General features: G+C 38.0%; 1 protein-coding gene across 1 annotated transcript; it reads left to right on the top strand.

Moving 5' to 3' along the window:
- Positions 12-9,667, top strand: LOC109821214. Its single transcript, XM_020387399.1, has 6 exons — positions 12-128; positions 295-598; positions 7,416-7,640; positions 7,729-7,813; positions 8,961-9,081; positions 9,203-9,667. The coding sequence occupies exons 1-6, from the start codon at positions 12-14 to the stop codon at positions 9,494-9,496; spliced, it is 1,146 nt and encodes a 381-aa protein (XP_020242988.1). The 3' UTR covers positions 9,497-9,667.

Here is a 14,996-nt window from a genome sequence, read left to right on the forward strand (position 1 = left end):
TTTTTGAGGGCATGGATAGCACTGTTGAGGAGTATAATGTCAATCTGTGTATATTGAAGCTTGTGTGTGGCCAGCTTCATGGTGTTGGAAGTATGCAATCCATGGTCTTCATTTCTAAAGATGAAAAGGTCATTCCTAACCCATAGCACGCTTAAATTACATTTTCGAAATCAATATACACATCACACGAAAGTTGATATATTTACACATAGCTTGTACAACTATATTTATAAAATTTTGGTGTTATCTATTTATTTTTCATGATTCTTGCCAATATATTTTTTCATATAACAGGGAAGTTGCAGACAAGGATTTGTACCAATTGGGCTAGATGAGCACTGGAAATCTATTCTTAATGAGGGTTCATCATATGCTATTTCAAGGGTTTCCATCATTGATTGCAACAACTACGTCAAACTTATTGATCACAAGCATCAATTGACTTTTACTGAGAGGACAACCTCTATGCCACTACTGGAAACAGATATTCCACTGGAACCATTATATAATTTCCAAAAGCTTGATATCATTCAACAAATCGAAAAGGACGACAATATACATCAACCTACAGAAGCTATAAAGACTGAAATTTTGAAAGGCAACTATCTCATGTTCTCTTAATTTCCTCAATGTAGTACAATTTGCATATCTTCTCAACATTACGCAATTATATTTCATACTAATTTGATCGATTTTCTAATACATTGTGTGCTGTTTTGTTTTTTTAATACAAGAAAGGTATGGCCTTTCATACTAGTGAATGACATTTAAAAATGCATCGAAAAACCCACGGAAACTTGGTAATTGTAGGCGTCAAAAAATGCTGAAAGATATCCAAATACAGCTCAAGAGGAAATTATCCAAAAAGGCAAAAGAACACAAGTATAGACTGTCTCACAGGCGAGACAGTCTTTACTGTCTCACCTGGCGAGACAGTCTTTACTGTCTCGCCCGGCGAGACAGACTTTTACTGTCTCGCCCAGGCGAGACAGTTTTCACTGTCTCGCCCCCGCGAGACAGTTTTCACTGTCTCGCCCCCGGGAGACAGTATTTACTGTCTCGCCGTGCGAGACAGAATTTACTGTCTCGCACACGAGACAGTTATCAGTGGTTCAAGAAACTGTTTTGCAACCGTCGACACGTGGCCACTAACTGTTCAAGAACGTGGGAAACGTCGTGGGCGAGAATCACGTTGATAACTGCCAGAATAATGGAGTTTAAAACGTGGGAGAGCGGTTACAATGAGAAACTGCAGTTTCCGAGACAGTATTTACTGTCTCGCTGGGCGAGACAGCAAATTTACTGTCTCGGCCAGCGAGACAGCAAACACTGTCTCGCCCGCCGAGACAGCAAATGCTGTCTCGCGAGTACTGTTCATCCAGAGGGTTATAAATACCCCCCGAAGGCCATTTTCACAGGGGGCTTCCAGCAGAGATCTAGGGCTGATCATTTTGAGCACTTCAGAGCAATCCAGAGCAGAGAGAGAGCAGAGAGAGCAGAAGTACTGACCTTACGGCCAATCCTTGATAATCAGGCTTTGACTTGATTTCAAGAAGAACGACTATCTTACATCGATAATTTGACTTGATTTCAAGAAGAACGACTATCTTACATCGATAAGATATCGTTTCAATTTCTCACTTCGATAAACGAAGTCAGAATCATAAACCCCTCACGGTTCAATCAGAATCTGTGATTTGGTGGTCCACGAGTCAAAGCGCTCCCGGCACAGGCAAAGATCCCACGAAAGCAGTGATCCAAACAACGATCCTGCGTTTATTTTCTCAAGAGTTGTAATTTTCTTTTTGTTGTGTAAAAGAGTCTTATAAAAAGACTGTTTTCTTTGAATTTATTGTAATCGACCGAAGATATAATGAATTCGACAACAAGACCAACTTTTGGCGAAAACATCTGGCTCGATGTCTGCTTCATTACCGCTATCTACATCTTCTTTCTCTTGGGATTCCAAATAGAAGACGGAGTCGGTGTTCGGCTTCTGCCCTCTCCTTTTGGATGGGACTTTGAAGAAAGCCTTCTGTGCGTCTTCCGCTTCTTCATCTGAAACGAAGGATGACTGGATTGGCAAGGTGAGCGATGCTTCCGTGCACAGTACGTGCCATGGGTTGGTACCTCAGACTTGAGATCTCCGATCTGGCATCTGAGTTTGATCTTTCCCAGGGGTCGGGTACTGTTTGCATTGAACCCGAAGATAGTAGTCTGGGTAGTGTGTAGTCGGTGCATATGAATCCCTAGGACCTGCATGACCCTGTAGGGCATGATGCTAAGCGCTGAGCCCGGGTCAACTTGAACACGACTGATTTCGGAGGATCCGATATATCCTGTGTAGTACAGTGGTCGGTCATGTTCGTGTTTGACCTGCATGTCTTCTTGTGTGAATGATATGCAGGGTAGACTTCTCGCCGCTTGCAGGCATTGAAGACAAGATTGGTCTTCCGAAGCTTCGGGAGCTGGAGTGACTTGGGTGATGAAGCTCTCCGTATTCTTTAAAGCTTCGATCAGAGCTTCCTTGGTAGTTTTGGATAACCTTAGGAGCTCATATAAAGTGATTCTGGCCGGTATGTTGGCCAACTGTGCCATAACATTGAACTAGAAGGGAGTACTTGATTCTCCAGCTTCTAGGTGGAGATTTTTGTTGAACCGGAGCTCCTTCTGTTTCCCTTTATCAACCGGCTTTTTCGGGACAGAACCCCCAGTGTCTTGGGGCTGTTCCTCGACCTCTGGAGCATTTTGACCATAATCCCTCAGGTAAGCTTTCCCTGACCGAGTGCCAGGATTGCCTTCTGGGTATACTGCTAGGACAATCCTCTCCTCTTCTGAATCGGTAAGAGGTTTGAGGTGATCATCATTTTCAGTAATGGAGGGGCTAATCATGTTAGAAGACTTAGCCTTGCCTCCCCTCTTTCCAGACGAGGTGCTCGTCCACTGTTGATCTCTTAGCAGGTCAGGGTGGACCCACATGATTTCCCCTTTTGGGGTAGTGAGTGGCACCAACCCCCTGTCCTTCTGACTATGCGGGTCAGCATTCTTCAGACGCATTTCTCCCTTGCGAATGGGGACGACGCCGTTCGTCGTTACCACCGGGGGAAAATCACCGAATTGGACCGCTATCATATTAGTTGATACGGTCTTCTGTTCCGGCTTCAAGGTGAGTACATTAGCATTCACCAGATTCTGCAAGATGTCTTTGAAGACATAGCACTTTTTGGTAGGATGTCCAAGGAATCTGTGATAACGACAATAGTTGGGGTCATCCACTTTCCCTGCTTCATCCGGCTTCCTGATCTCAGGCAATTGCAGCTTGTTGTTCTTTCGAAGCAATTGGAATAATGTATCCACGTGCTCCTCTTTGAACGAATACTGCTTGGGCGCTCTTTGCTGATTTGGCGCCTTGCCTTGCTTATTCGGCGGTGGTACTCGCGTGTAGTCGGCCGCCAAGGTCTCCTTTCCCTTAGACCGCTGGGCGTTGTTCTGGTTGCGTTGCTGTTGCTGCTGCGGCTTGGGTTGTGGCACTTCTTCTCTTCAGCTTGTTCTCCTTGTGAGACTAGTTGTCTCCAGGAGCGACATTCTGCCACCCCCATTTGAGCAAGGAGCTGGGTCTGCAGGTTGTGCCTGCGAGTTTCAACCAGAGTTGATTGGGTCATACCTGAGGGGCATCGTAATGCCATGCTGCGGAATCTCTCCACATAGGTTTTGATGGACTCTCCTTTCCTTTGCTTAGTGCTTTAAACAGTTAGGATCGTCTCAAATTCCCATCTTGGTCAAACCTTTAAACAGTTAGGACCAAAGCCAAAATCCCCTCTCGATTCGTTCCATGAACGAGAGGTCCACAAATTGAACGATCAAACCTTTAAACAGTTAGGATCGTCTCAAATTCCCATCTTGGTCAAACCTTTAAACAGTTAGGACCAAAGCCAAAATCCCCTCTCGATTCGTTCCATGAACGAGAGGTCCACAAATTGAACGATCAAACCTTTAAACAGTTAGGATCGTCTCAAATTCCCATCTTGGTCAAACCTTTAAACAGTTAGGACCAAAGCCAAAATCCCCTCTCGATTCGTTCCATGAACGAGAGGTCCACAAATTGAACGATCAAACCTTTAAACAGTTAGGATCGTCTCAAATTCCCATCTTGGTCAAACCTTTAAACAGTTAGGACCAAAGCCAAAATCCCCTCTCGATTCGTTCCATGAACGAGAGGTCCACAAATTGAACGATCAAACCTTTAAACAGTTAGGATCGTCTCAAATTCCCATCTTGGTCAAACCTTTAAACAGTTAGGACCAAAGCCAAAATCCCCTCTCGATTCGTTCCATGAACGAGAGGTCCACAAATTGAACGATCAAACCTTTAAACAGTTAGGATCGTCTCAAATTCCCATCTTGGTCAAACCTTTAAACAGTTAGGACCAAAGCCAAAATCCCCTCTCGATTCGTTCCATGAACGAGAGGTCCACAAATTGAACGATCAAACCTTTAAACAGTTAGGATCGTCTCAAATTCCCATCTTGGTCAAACCTTTAAACAGTTAGGACCAAAGCCAAAATCCCCTCTCGATTCGTTCCATGAACGAGAGGTCCACAAATTGAACGATCAAACCTTTAAACAGTTAGGATCGTCTCAAATTCCCATCTTGGTCAAACCTTTAAACAGTTAGGACCAAAGCCAAAATCCCCTCTCGATTCGTTCCATGAACGAGAGGTCCACAAATTGAACGATCAAACCTTTAAACAGTTAGGATCGTCTCAAATTCCCATCTTGGTCAAACCTTTAAACAGTTAGGACCAAAGCCAAAATCCCCTCTCGATTCGTTCCATGAACGAGAGGTCCACAAATTGAACGATCAAACCTTTAAACAGTTAGGATCGTCTCAAATTCCCATCTTGGTCAAACCTTTAAACAGTTAGGACCAAAGCCAAAATCCCCTCTCGATTCGTTCCATGAACGAGAGGTCCACAAATTGAACGATCAAACCTTTAAACAGTTAGGATCGTCTCAAATTCCCATCTTGGTCAAACCTTTAAACAGTTAGGACCAAAGCCAAAATCCCCTCTCGATTCGTTCCATGAACGAGAGGTCCACAAATTGAACGATCAAACCTTTAAACAGTTAGGATCGTCTCAAATTCCCATCTTGGTCAAACCTTTAAACAGTTAGGACCAAAGCCAAAATCCCCTCTCGATTCGTTCCATGAACGAGAGGTCCACAAATTGAACGATCAAACCTTTAAACAGTTAGGATCGTCTCAAATTCCCATTTGGTCAAACCTTTAAACAGTTAGGACCAAAGCCAAAATCCCCTCTCGATTCGTTCCATGAACGAGAGGTCCACAAATTGAATGATCAAACCTTTAAACAGTTAGGATCATCTCAGAACTCCCACTTGGTCAAACCTTACTACAGTTAGGACCAAAACCAAAATCCCCTTTCGATTCCTTCCATGAACGAGAGGTCCAGCTTCGATTTGTGCAATCAAAACTATAAAAGTTAAGATTGCTTCCAATCTCAATTGATCAAACCTTATTCAGATTCTCTGAATAGAAATCCCACTTCAAATTTCCTTTGTACCAGGAGATAGAATATAAAATTCTTCCTCTCCGATTCTGGGTTCATCTCTACCAACAAAAAAGAGACCTGATTACTCCAATAGGTACACGAGTCTAAACTGTTTTCCTACCCTCAACAGGAAGTTTCTGGAGAATATTACTCAGAATATTCTTAAGAATAACCTGAATACTCCAATAGGTACACGAGTCTAAACTGTTTCCCTATCATCAACAGGAAGTTTCTGGAGAATATTACTCAGAATATTCTTAAGAATAACCTGAATACTCCAATAGGTACACGAGTCTAAACTGTTTCCCTAATCTCAACAGGAAGTTTCTGGAGAATATCACTCAGAATATTCTTAAGAATAACCTGAATACTCCAACTAGGTACACGAGTCTAAACTGTTTTCCTACCCTCAACAGGAAGTTTCTGGAGAATATCATTTAAAATATTCTTAAGAATAACCTGACTACCCCCAAACGGGTATATGCAGTATCAACTTGATGACAAGAGCTGATTTCACAAGTACAAGTTCCAGCTTTAATTCAAGATCTCGACAACGGTCAAGCGATAAACGCGACGCCGGAAGAATCTTAGCTATTCTACAAAGTACTGAATAGATTGAGAGACAAAGAGGTCAAGAGTTGAAGCCATCTACGGGTTCCTCTATATAATCTACTCAACCAAGCATTGAAGGGATCGTAAGCAAGACTTATCTTATCCAAAGTATCCCAGAACTCCTCTATAAAAGAATGAGTCTGGAATACTTTGGAGGGGGTATCTGTAGGCGTCAAAAAATACTGAAAGATATCCAAATACAGCTTAAGAGGAAATCATCCAAAAAAGGCAGAAGAACACAAGTCTTACTGTCTCACAGGCGAGACAGTCTTTACTGTCTCACCTGGCGAGACAGCGCGAGACAGTCTTTACTGTCTCGCGGGCGAGACAGACTTTTACTGTCTCGCCCACGCGAGACAGTCTTTGCTGTCTCGCCGTGCGAGACAGAATTTACTGTCTCGCACACGAGACAGTTATCAGTGGTTCAAGAAACTGTTTTGCAACCGTCGACACGTGGCCACTAACTGTTCAAGAACGTGGGAAACGTCGTGGGCGAGAATCACGGAGATAACTGCCAGAATAACGGAGTTTAAAACGTGGGAGAGCGGTTACAATGAGAAACTGCATTTTCTGAGACAGTATTTACTCTCGCTCGGGGCGAGACAGCAAATTTACTGTCTCGCTGGGCGAGACAGCAAACACTGTCTCGGCCAGCGAGACAGCAAACACTGTCTCGCCCGCCGAGACAGCAAATGCTGTCTCGCGAGCACTGTTCATCCAGAGGGTTATAAATACCCCCCTGAAGGCCATTTTCACAGGGGGCTTCCAGCAGAGATCCAGGGCTGATCATTTTGAGCACTTCAGAGCAATCCAGAGCAGAGAGAGAGCAGAGAGAGCAGAAGTGCTGACCTTACGGCCAATCCTTGATAATCAGGCTTTGACTTGATTTCAAGAAGAATAACTATCTTACATCGATAAGATATCGTTTCAATTTCTCACTTCGATAAACGAAGTCAGAATCATAAACCCCTCACGATTCAATCAGAATCTGTGATTTGGTGGTCCACGAGTCAAAGCACTCCCGGCACAGGCAAAGATCCCACGAAAGCAGTGATCCAAACAACGATCCTGCGTTTATTTTCTCAAGAGTTGTAATTTTCTTTTTGTTGTGTAAAAGAGTCTTATAAAAAGGCTGTTTTCTTTGAATTTATTGTAATCGACCGAAGATATAATGAATTCGACAACAAAACCAACTTTTGGCGAAAACAGTAATGCTACCTTCTTTCTACAGATGTTTTGACACTTATCATTGATGTCCGCCCTCCAACTACAAGACATACAAAGAAGAAACTTATTCATTTTGCTGAGGTCTTCATGACATATGAGACTATATTTCCAAAAGTTTGTGTGCTTACTATTTGGAAGGAAGAATATGAAAGAACTAAAATCTTTACTCTACCATTTAAGAAACAATTTGTCCTTCTTGCAAGCAGCCTTAAAGGAAACAACTTTCGCTGTATGCTCTCTACATATCTTCATAGTCTTCATGTCAATACCACATTCTTTAGATAATTTTAATTTTTTCCAAGCAAAAAACAAAATAGGGCGATATGGGCTACAGGCATGTCTGTTCAAAAGATTCAAAATTGAACCAGAGAACATGTCGGAGTCTCGACTTCTTCTCAAAGAGTAAGCTATTTGCCATATCAAACATTTAAATTCAACAATGATGATTTATAAACTTTTTTTGTTTTTTTCACTATCTCAATCATCTCTTTGATTAAAAAAATAAGAGTGACTGACAAAGCAAACCAAATTCAAGCTACTTACGGTGAAATATCAAGATTCAGTGAACTTTATTGTAAAACTCCAGAGATAATCTACACAATTAGCCAACTCTAAGCTCTTACTAGCTCTCCTCCTATCCCTGGCAAGGTACATAACCTTTATCATCTATTCTTTTTATCACAACTAGCTCTCCTCCTATCCCTGGCAAGGTACATAACCTTTATCATCTATTCTTTTTATCACATTACATGTCAATATTTTGCTCTCATTATAAATAAGGTACATAACCTTTATCATCTATTCTTTTTATCACATTACATGTCAATATTTTGCTCTCATTATAAATTAATCTTAGTTCAAATAGTGTGGCTTGTGCTGCACTGAATTCTGTGGATTATATGTTCTTTAATGTATATATTCATTTACTATATCTATTAGGATAGCAAAAGGAATTAAAAGGGATATCGTAGACAAGATAACTTTCTCTAAAGCCCACATTTCAACTGTATAATAATCTATCCTAAATTAGGTTCAAATCCTCTACAATGGTATCTCACCTCTAAATAATTACTCTATACTACAAATCTAATAGCTACTCAACAAATATCTACATACATTCTTCACTTCTCTATGACCTACATTTAAACACAAATTTGCACTACTTAGAAGATGCCTCAATCAAAACTTCTCTAAAATGATTTTTCATGTATAACTTCACACATCTTTATTAATCATTGCTTGCTCTTATCATTAACATCATTCTCTCCAAATAAATCTACCAGGATTTGTACTTCACAATCCGCGCAACTATCTCGCGTATTTACACCGAATTATCGATGACCTACCGTGCATGTGCAATGTGCCCAAAAGGGATGAAGTATGAAATATGGCTGCCTAAACCCAACTTGTGCCAATCGCCAAGGGAGTACAACATCAAGGTTTTTTTCTTTGCATTTAGACAACTCCATGCCACAAATGTTATATTTGTAAATGGTTCAATTTAAATTCTATGTAACTAACATAATAGTTGTATTCATTTACATCTCAGGTACAAGATCACAATTGATATCAAGGATGATACCGACAGGTTAAACCTCGTAATTTTTAATCATGATGCAGAGGAAATTATTCACATCTCTGCTCCAGAGCTTGAGAACCTGAAATTAGAGGTATATTTCTACACTATACTTTCAACTACCTACTTTTTGGCAGGAATCAAACAAAAAAAATTACTAAGATATAAAACGTGTGAATGGAAAGAACTAACAGATCGCTTCAATATGATTTTAGGATAACGGACTCTGCAAAATACACAATCTCATAACCAAAGCTCATGGAAAGGAATTCAAGTTTGCCTTCCGCCATGATTATACAAATCACAAGTACAGTTTGAAAGGGCAATACACTTTCAGTTCATTGGATTGGTCGCCTAGATCATTTAATTCAATGCACAATAGAGTTCAAGCACTTGAAGAAAGTACTAGCTCATACAAATCCTCTGACAAAGAAGCTGATTCTACTGATAACGATGAAATCAAACATAATGTTGTTTCTGACTCCGAATCTGCTGAAGGAACCCAGTAGACGACATCCACGTTCAGCCTCATGCTTGCTTCATTCCCCTTTTGCTATGTAAATATTAATAGCTTACGATGCACTATGTATTTTGATAGCTAGCTGCTTTCATGTATGTATGTTTGTTTATTATGGATCCTAACTTAAACAATGTGTATTACATCTATTATCATAACTATTGTATTTTGGTTGTCTTATTTCCATATCATTAAACTTACTTTTACAACATTTAAAGATAGGAGTATACATTCTTCATTTCCCCCGCGTTACACGGGGGGTTTTTGCTAGTACTTATTTATACATAGCGCTGAGGTTCTACTACAGTCTATTAAGCAAGGTAGACAATTAGAGTCTAATAACAAGTTATAAGCTTGGTCAAGATCATGTTAATAACCTATTTATGTATTTTTTTTTTTTTTTTTAGCTTGGTCAAGATCATGTTAATAACCTATTTATGTATTTTTTTTTTTTTTTTTGAACCTGTACCTATTTATGTATATGATTCTTTAATCTTCTTTAATTTGAGAGCTTCAATGACGGAAGCATATTGTCTTAGGAAAAATAGTCTGAATATTGCATTGTTAGTGACAAAGCAATCAATTTTGACAAATCTGCTATTTTGTTTAGAGGGGATGTTGATCGTAGGCTTAAAAGGTAGGCTTACAGGGTCATTCACTATTATGGAGCTTAAGGGATCTCTATATTATTTGAGGATTAAAATATCTCTCTCTCAACTTTCGGTTGCTTTTTATAAACGGTTGTTAGAAAAACTTAGGAAAATAATCGGATCAGCGAAAGTTAATAGTCTGCACTCTGCAGTCATTTCCTCAAAAGAAGATTACTTTGCTTTGAAAAAAATTTCAATCCATGACATTAATTGTACCTCTTGGCTTGCTTATGGGTGTCGAAAAAATGCCTTGTAAAGGTTGAAAAACAGTTCAGAAAATTATTATGGGGACGGGGTGATAATAAAATAGGATTATCTATTGTCTCTTGGGACATTGTATGCTACAGCAAGGAAGAGGGAGCTCTTGGTGTTCGTGAACTTATTCCTCTTCATGTTGTTCTCACGCGAAGCATGTTGTTCATGGTGCTAGTCAACCAAAATCCTTGTGGTTAAGAAGTGAACTAAAGAAGTACAGATGTCGAGGTGATTGTTAGGCTTCTAGTGTCAGGACTCGTGGATGCTCTAGAGTCTAGAGGGCTGTTATGAACAGTCTTGACGTTGTAAGACAAGGTTTAAAGTGGGAGGTCAGCTCTGGAAGAAATATCAGAATGCTTCAAGATCCATGGTTAGACTGTACAACCATAAGTGCTTCTTCGACATTCATTAGTTCTAAGAACGTTTTGTAAATACTATACTTATGGAGTTCATTAGATCATGGGACATTCCTCAGTTAGGAAGGTGTTTCGGCTAAGAACTTATTCGCAAGGTAATAACTGGTCTGATTCTCTAGGTTTATAATGATCATTTAATATGGAGGATAAACCATTGAAGCAATTTAACATTGTGGATGCATATGAAATAATTAGACCAAAAACTAGCAACAATATGAATGGTAGTTATGGGTGGCTTCGAGAGTGCACGCTTGGCTTTGGACAGTTTGTCAGGGTGCTTTACAAACTGTTGACTCTTAAGTTTACGAACTTAGAACCCTCCCAAATGAAGACAAAAGAACTTACTTTTATTTCTTCAATTTTTTCTTGATGAAAACAAGGATTACAATAGCCATTTATATATGCTTCAAAAACAAAACATATAGGCATACCAATAGTCACAAATTTAACTCCTATTTTAATGACATAAAGATAAAAACATCATAAAGGAGTGAGTAACTCTTATTCTTCCATAACCTATGTCTCTTCCCCTTCTAAACTTATAACCCTTGCACTTCTAAAACTCATGCTATTAACCTCATTTATTCTAACATTTTAATTTGATATTCCAGCACACCCCTTCAAATCAAAATGTCTTTATGCCAAGCATGTCTCTTAGCCTCATGAAAGTTTCACCTGATAATGGCTTGGTGAATATATCTGCTACTTGTTCAGTTGTGTGACAATGCTTCAGTTCAACCCTCCCACTAACAATGAGAATATTTTAAACTAGTTTAAGAAAGTTTTAAACAAGGCTTTATGTTTGGTTTAAGTTTGTTTTAAAAGCTTTTAAGCAATTGAGAGTTTGATTTTATGAAATCAATTTCACAAGAGCTAGAAGAGATCATCACTTGGTGTTTGAGCTTCAAATCATCTCTCTCTCACTCTTGTCATTTATTGGAGAAGTTTTCTAAACTCTATCAAGCTTTACATTTTGTATTGTTTGATTATCATTCTATTAAGCTAGTATTTATATTTAAGTTTAGTTGATTTAATTTCACTCATTGTTTACACATACCCACATTGAGCTTATTGTATTTTCATACATAGTATATTTGGGTTCGTGAGAGTTGTAACATTGAGTGTGAGCCTACATCGAGTTCTCATCTATTGTAGAGAATAAATCATTTGTTATATTATGAGATTGTAAAGTTTTTGATTAGCTAGAAAACCGAGTGTGTAGTGGAGATCTCCTCGAGGTGAGAAGCGGAGACGTAGGTCGTGGGGACCGAACTCCGTGGATGAAATTGTGAGGTGTAAACGTTATTCGGGTGAGCGTAGAAAACCCGGTTGTGATAGTGGATTTCTCCCCGGGAGTGGGGAGCGGAGACGTAGGACGGAAGATCCGAACTCCGTGATCACATCGTTTGTTTGTGATTGCATTGGCGCACCTTTCTTATGCTCATATCTTATATCGCCTTTGTATATTACTTGTTATTCATATTGCCCACTATCTAGTTTAGATTGTTTACCTTTGTGTTCATTGTATATCCTCGCATATATCTCATATCATTGTTAGGATATTGCTCTTTGTTCATATTGATTATTCTTTCTTGTAATATATTGTATATCTCTCTTGCAAGAATAATTTGTTAATTAGTTTTAATTGGCATAAAATCGGATTAGATTAGCATAAGACCCTAATCACCGCCCTTTAGGGTCTAACAATTGGTATCAGAGTTTGGTGCTCTTTGATTTAAGGTCTAATCACCTTGAGTTAAATATCCAAGTTATCTTTTTGTGCTAATCTAATTTTGAGATTTTTATATCTTGTTGCACATATATACATTATGGATATGCACGGTGCACCTTGTTTAGGTTATGCCATGAATGTTGCTCCTTGTTTAGATAATTTCTCATATGCCCAATGGTGTGTTAGATTTAAGTTATTTGTTAGATCTAAACATTTTGATTTATGAAAAATTATAGATGATGCTTATATTGTGCCCACTTTGGAGAAATCCAAGTGGTGTAAAAATGATAAAAGATTATTTACTATGAACAAAATTTTGTTAGAATATTTGCTAAATGCTTTTGATTCATCTATGTCTAACAAGTTTGTTCATTTTGATAGTGCTTACACCTTATGGAAATTTATTGAAGCACATCAAGGAGACTTGAAGGCGATCCGACAAGCTTTAGAGGATCCGGCTTTAAGTTCATATGGAGCATCATGCACACGACCACTAGGCGATAGCCCTAGTGAGGTTTACGAGAATCGATTAATAATTTATCTAGTGATGAACTTGCTTGTGCTAGTAAAAAATTAGTGCATGCCTACAACAAATTGCATAAAGATTTTATTGATTTACAAAGCAAGCATGATAATTTAGAATCCGATCATGAGGGGCTAGTGTCAAAATTGGATGTCATTGCAAAAGAAAATACCATGCTTAAAGAAAACAATGACATGTTAATTTTGGAAAATAAAAAATTAACCACATCTATAACTAGCTTATCTCATGAAAAAGATAATGCCACATTAGAAGTAAAAAAACATAAAAAATGATACTGCTTCTTTTATAAATAACTATTTATGTTCGACTTCTAATGTTAATGCATATGTGCCAAATGATGAGTTGAATGTTGTTAAAAATCGCATTTTATCCTTAGAGTCAACTCTTAATACATGTATTAATAATCATAAGAAGCTTATGGATATGTGTGCCAAGTTTAAATCATCCACTCATTATGCACACATATATAGCAAAGTTTATAAGTGCTCTATTTGCGGCCGTAAAGGCCATCTAACCAAATTTTGCTATGGTGCACACAAACATAAGTATTCTAATGCCTCTTGTGCATCTCATGTAGCTTCTTCATCTTATACACTTACACATTCACATGCTCATTCTCACAAAGTTCATCATAAGCATGCTAGTGTGTTCAAGTCTGATCATTGTGGTCGTTTTGGTCATTTGGTCGAATATTGTTTTGATTTGAAAAAGAAATCTTATTTGCCAAATACTTCTAGTAGACCATATGTTTTTAAATGCGATGTTTGTGGTAGGTTTGGACATCTTGTAAAATTTTGTTATTATATGTAAAAAGCTTCTAAGTTACAATATGTTCCAAATAGATCATTGTTTAAGAATGTTTCTCATTTGCAAAATAATTTTAAAAAACAATCTTTATTTGCAAATGATTCCCGTGCACGATCTAATGGTCCACAAAAACAAATGGATCTCTTTTATTGCACATATTGCAATCGGAAGGGTCATTTGAGTGATTATTGCTTTGACCGTGTTAGTACACCACATGTGCCCAAACGGGTTCATAACCCTAGGGTTTTGAGCTTAAATGATAGGGGTCATGTCCCTAAACTTCTTGGTACCAAGAATTCTTGGGTACCAAAATAAAATTGATTTTTAAACCAAGTATTTTAGTGTTTTTATTTTTTTTCTTGGTTTGGAAAATTATACTTTAATTTTTTTTTAACATAAAAACAATTCTTTTTATTGGTCAAATCCTTTTGTTTTCATGATTATTGGTTTTGTTTTGATGCGAGGTTTGTATTTATATAATCCCCCGGATTTATTGGGTGTTTATTCCCAAATCTTGTTTACCAGGTACTAATAATCTTTATATGGGTTAGAACAAGCTTAAGAGATTGATATATTGGTGCCTCTCTTGCATCTCTTTTGTCAAAAATTTTGTTTTGATTCGTTCTTTTGAATTTATTATATAAGCACAAATAGATTATTCAAATTTCAAATATGCTTTATAATGTATTCTTTATGTGGTTTGATCAAGTTTTACAAAAAAAATTTCCTTTATTGATCAAATGTCATTTTGGGTTTAAATCTTGATTTATGATTTCATTAATTAATTTGTTTTCATTTGAAAACTATTTGCATGATTCTCATATTCATTTTATTTTGATTTCATAAATCTATTCTTATACATGATTTATATGTTTATATTTTGAGACACTTTATTTCAATGGTACATCCTATATATATATATATATATATTGTTATACTCACCCATGTTTATTTGTAGGGGGGCTTTCGCTCTCTTCATTCTTTTGTTTTTTTTCCTTTTTGATGTTGTCAAAGGGGGAGAAATATTGTTAGTATATTCTTTTTGTTTATATGCATGATTTATTATACTTTGTATATTTATTTCCTTT

Source organism: Asparagus officinalis, chromosome 8 (assembly GCF_001876935.1).
Source record: "Asparagus officinalis chromosome 8, Aspof.V1, whole genome shotgun sequence".
Classification (NCBI taxonomy): domain Eukaryota; kingdom Viridiplantae; phylum Streptophyta; class Magnoliopsida; order Asparagales; family Asparagaceae; genus Asparagus; species Asparagus officinalis.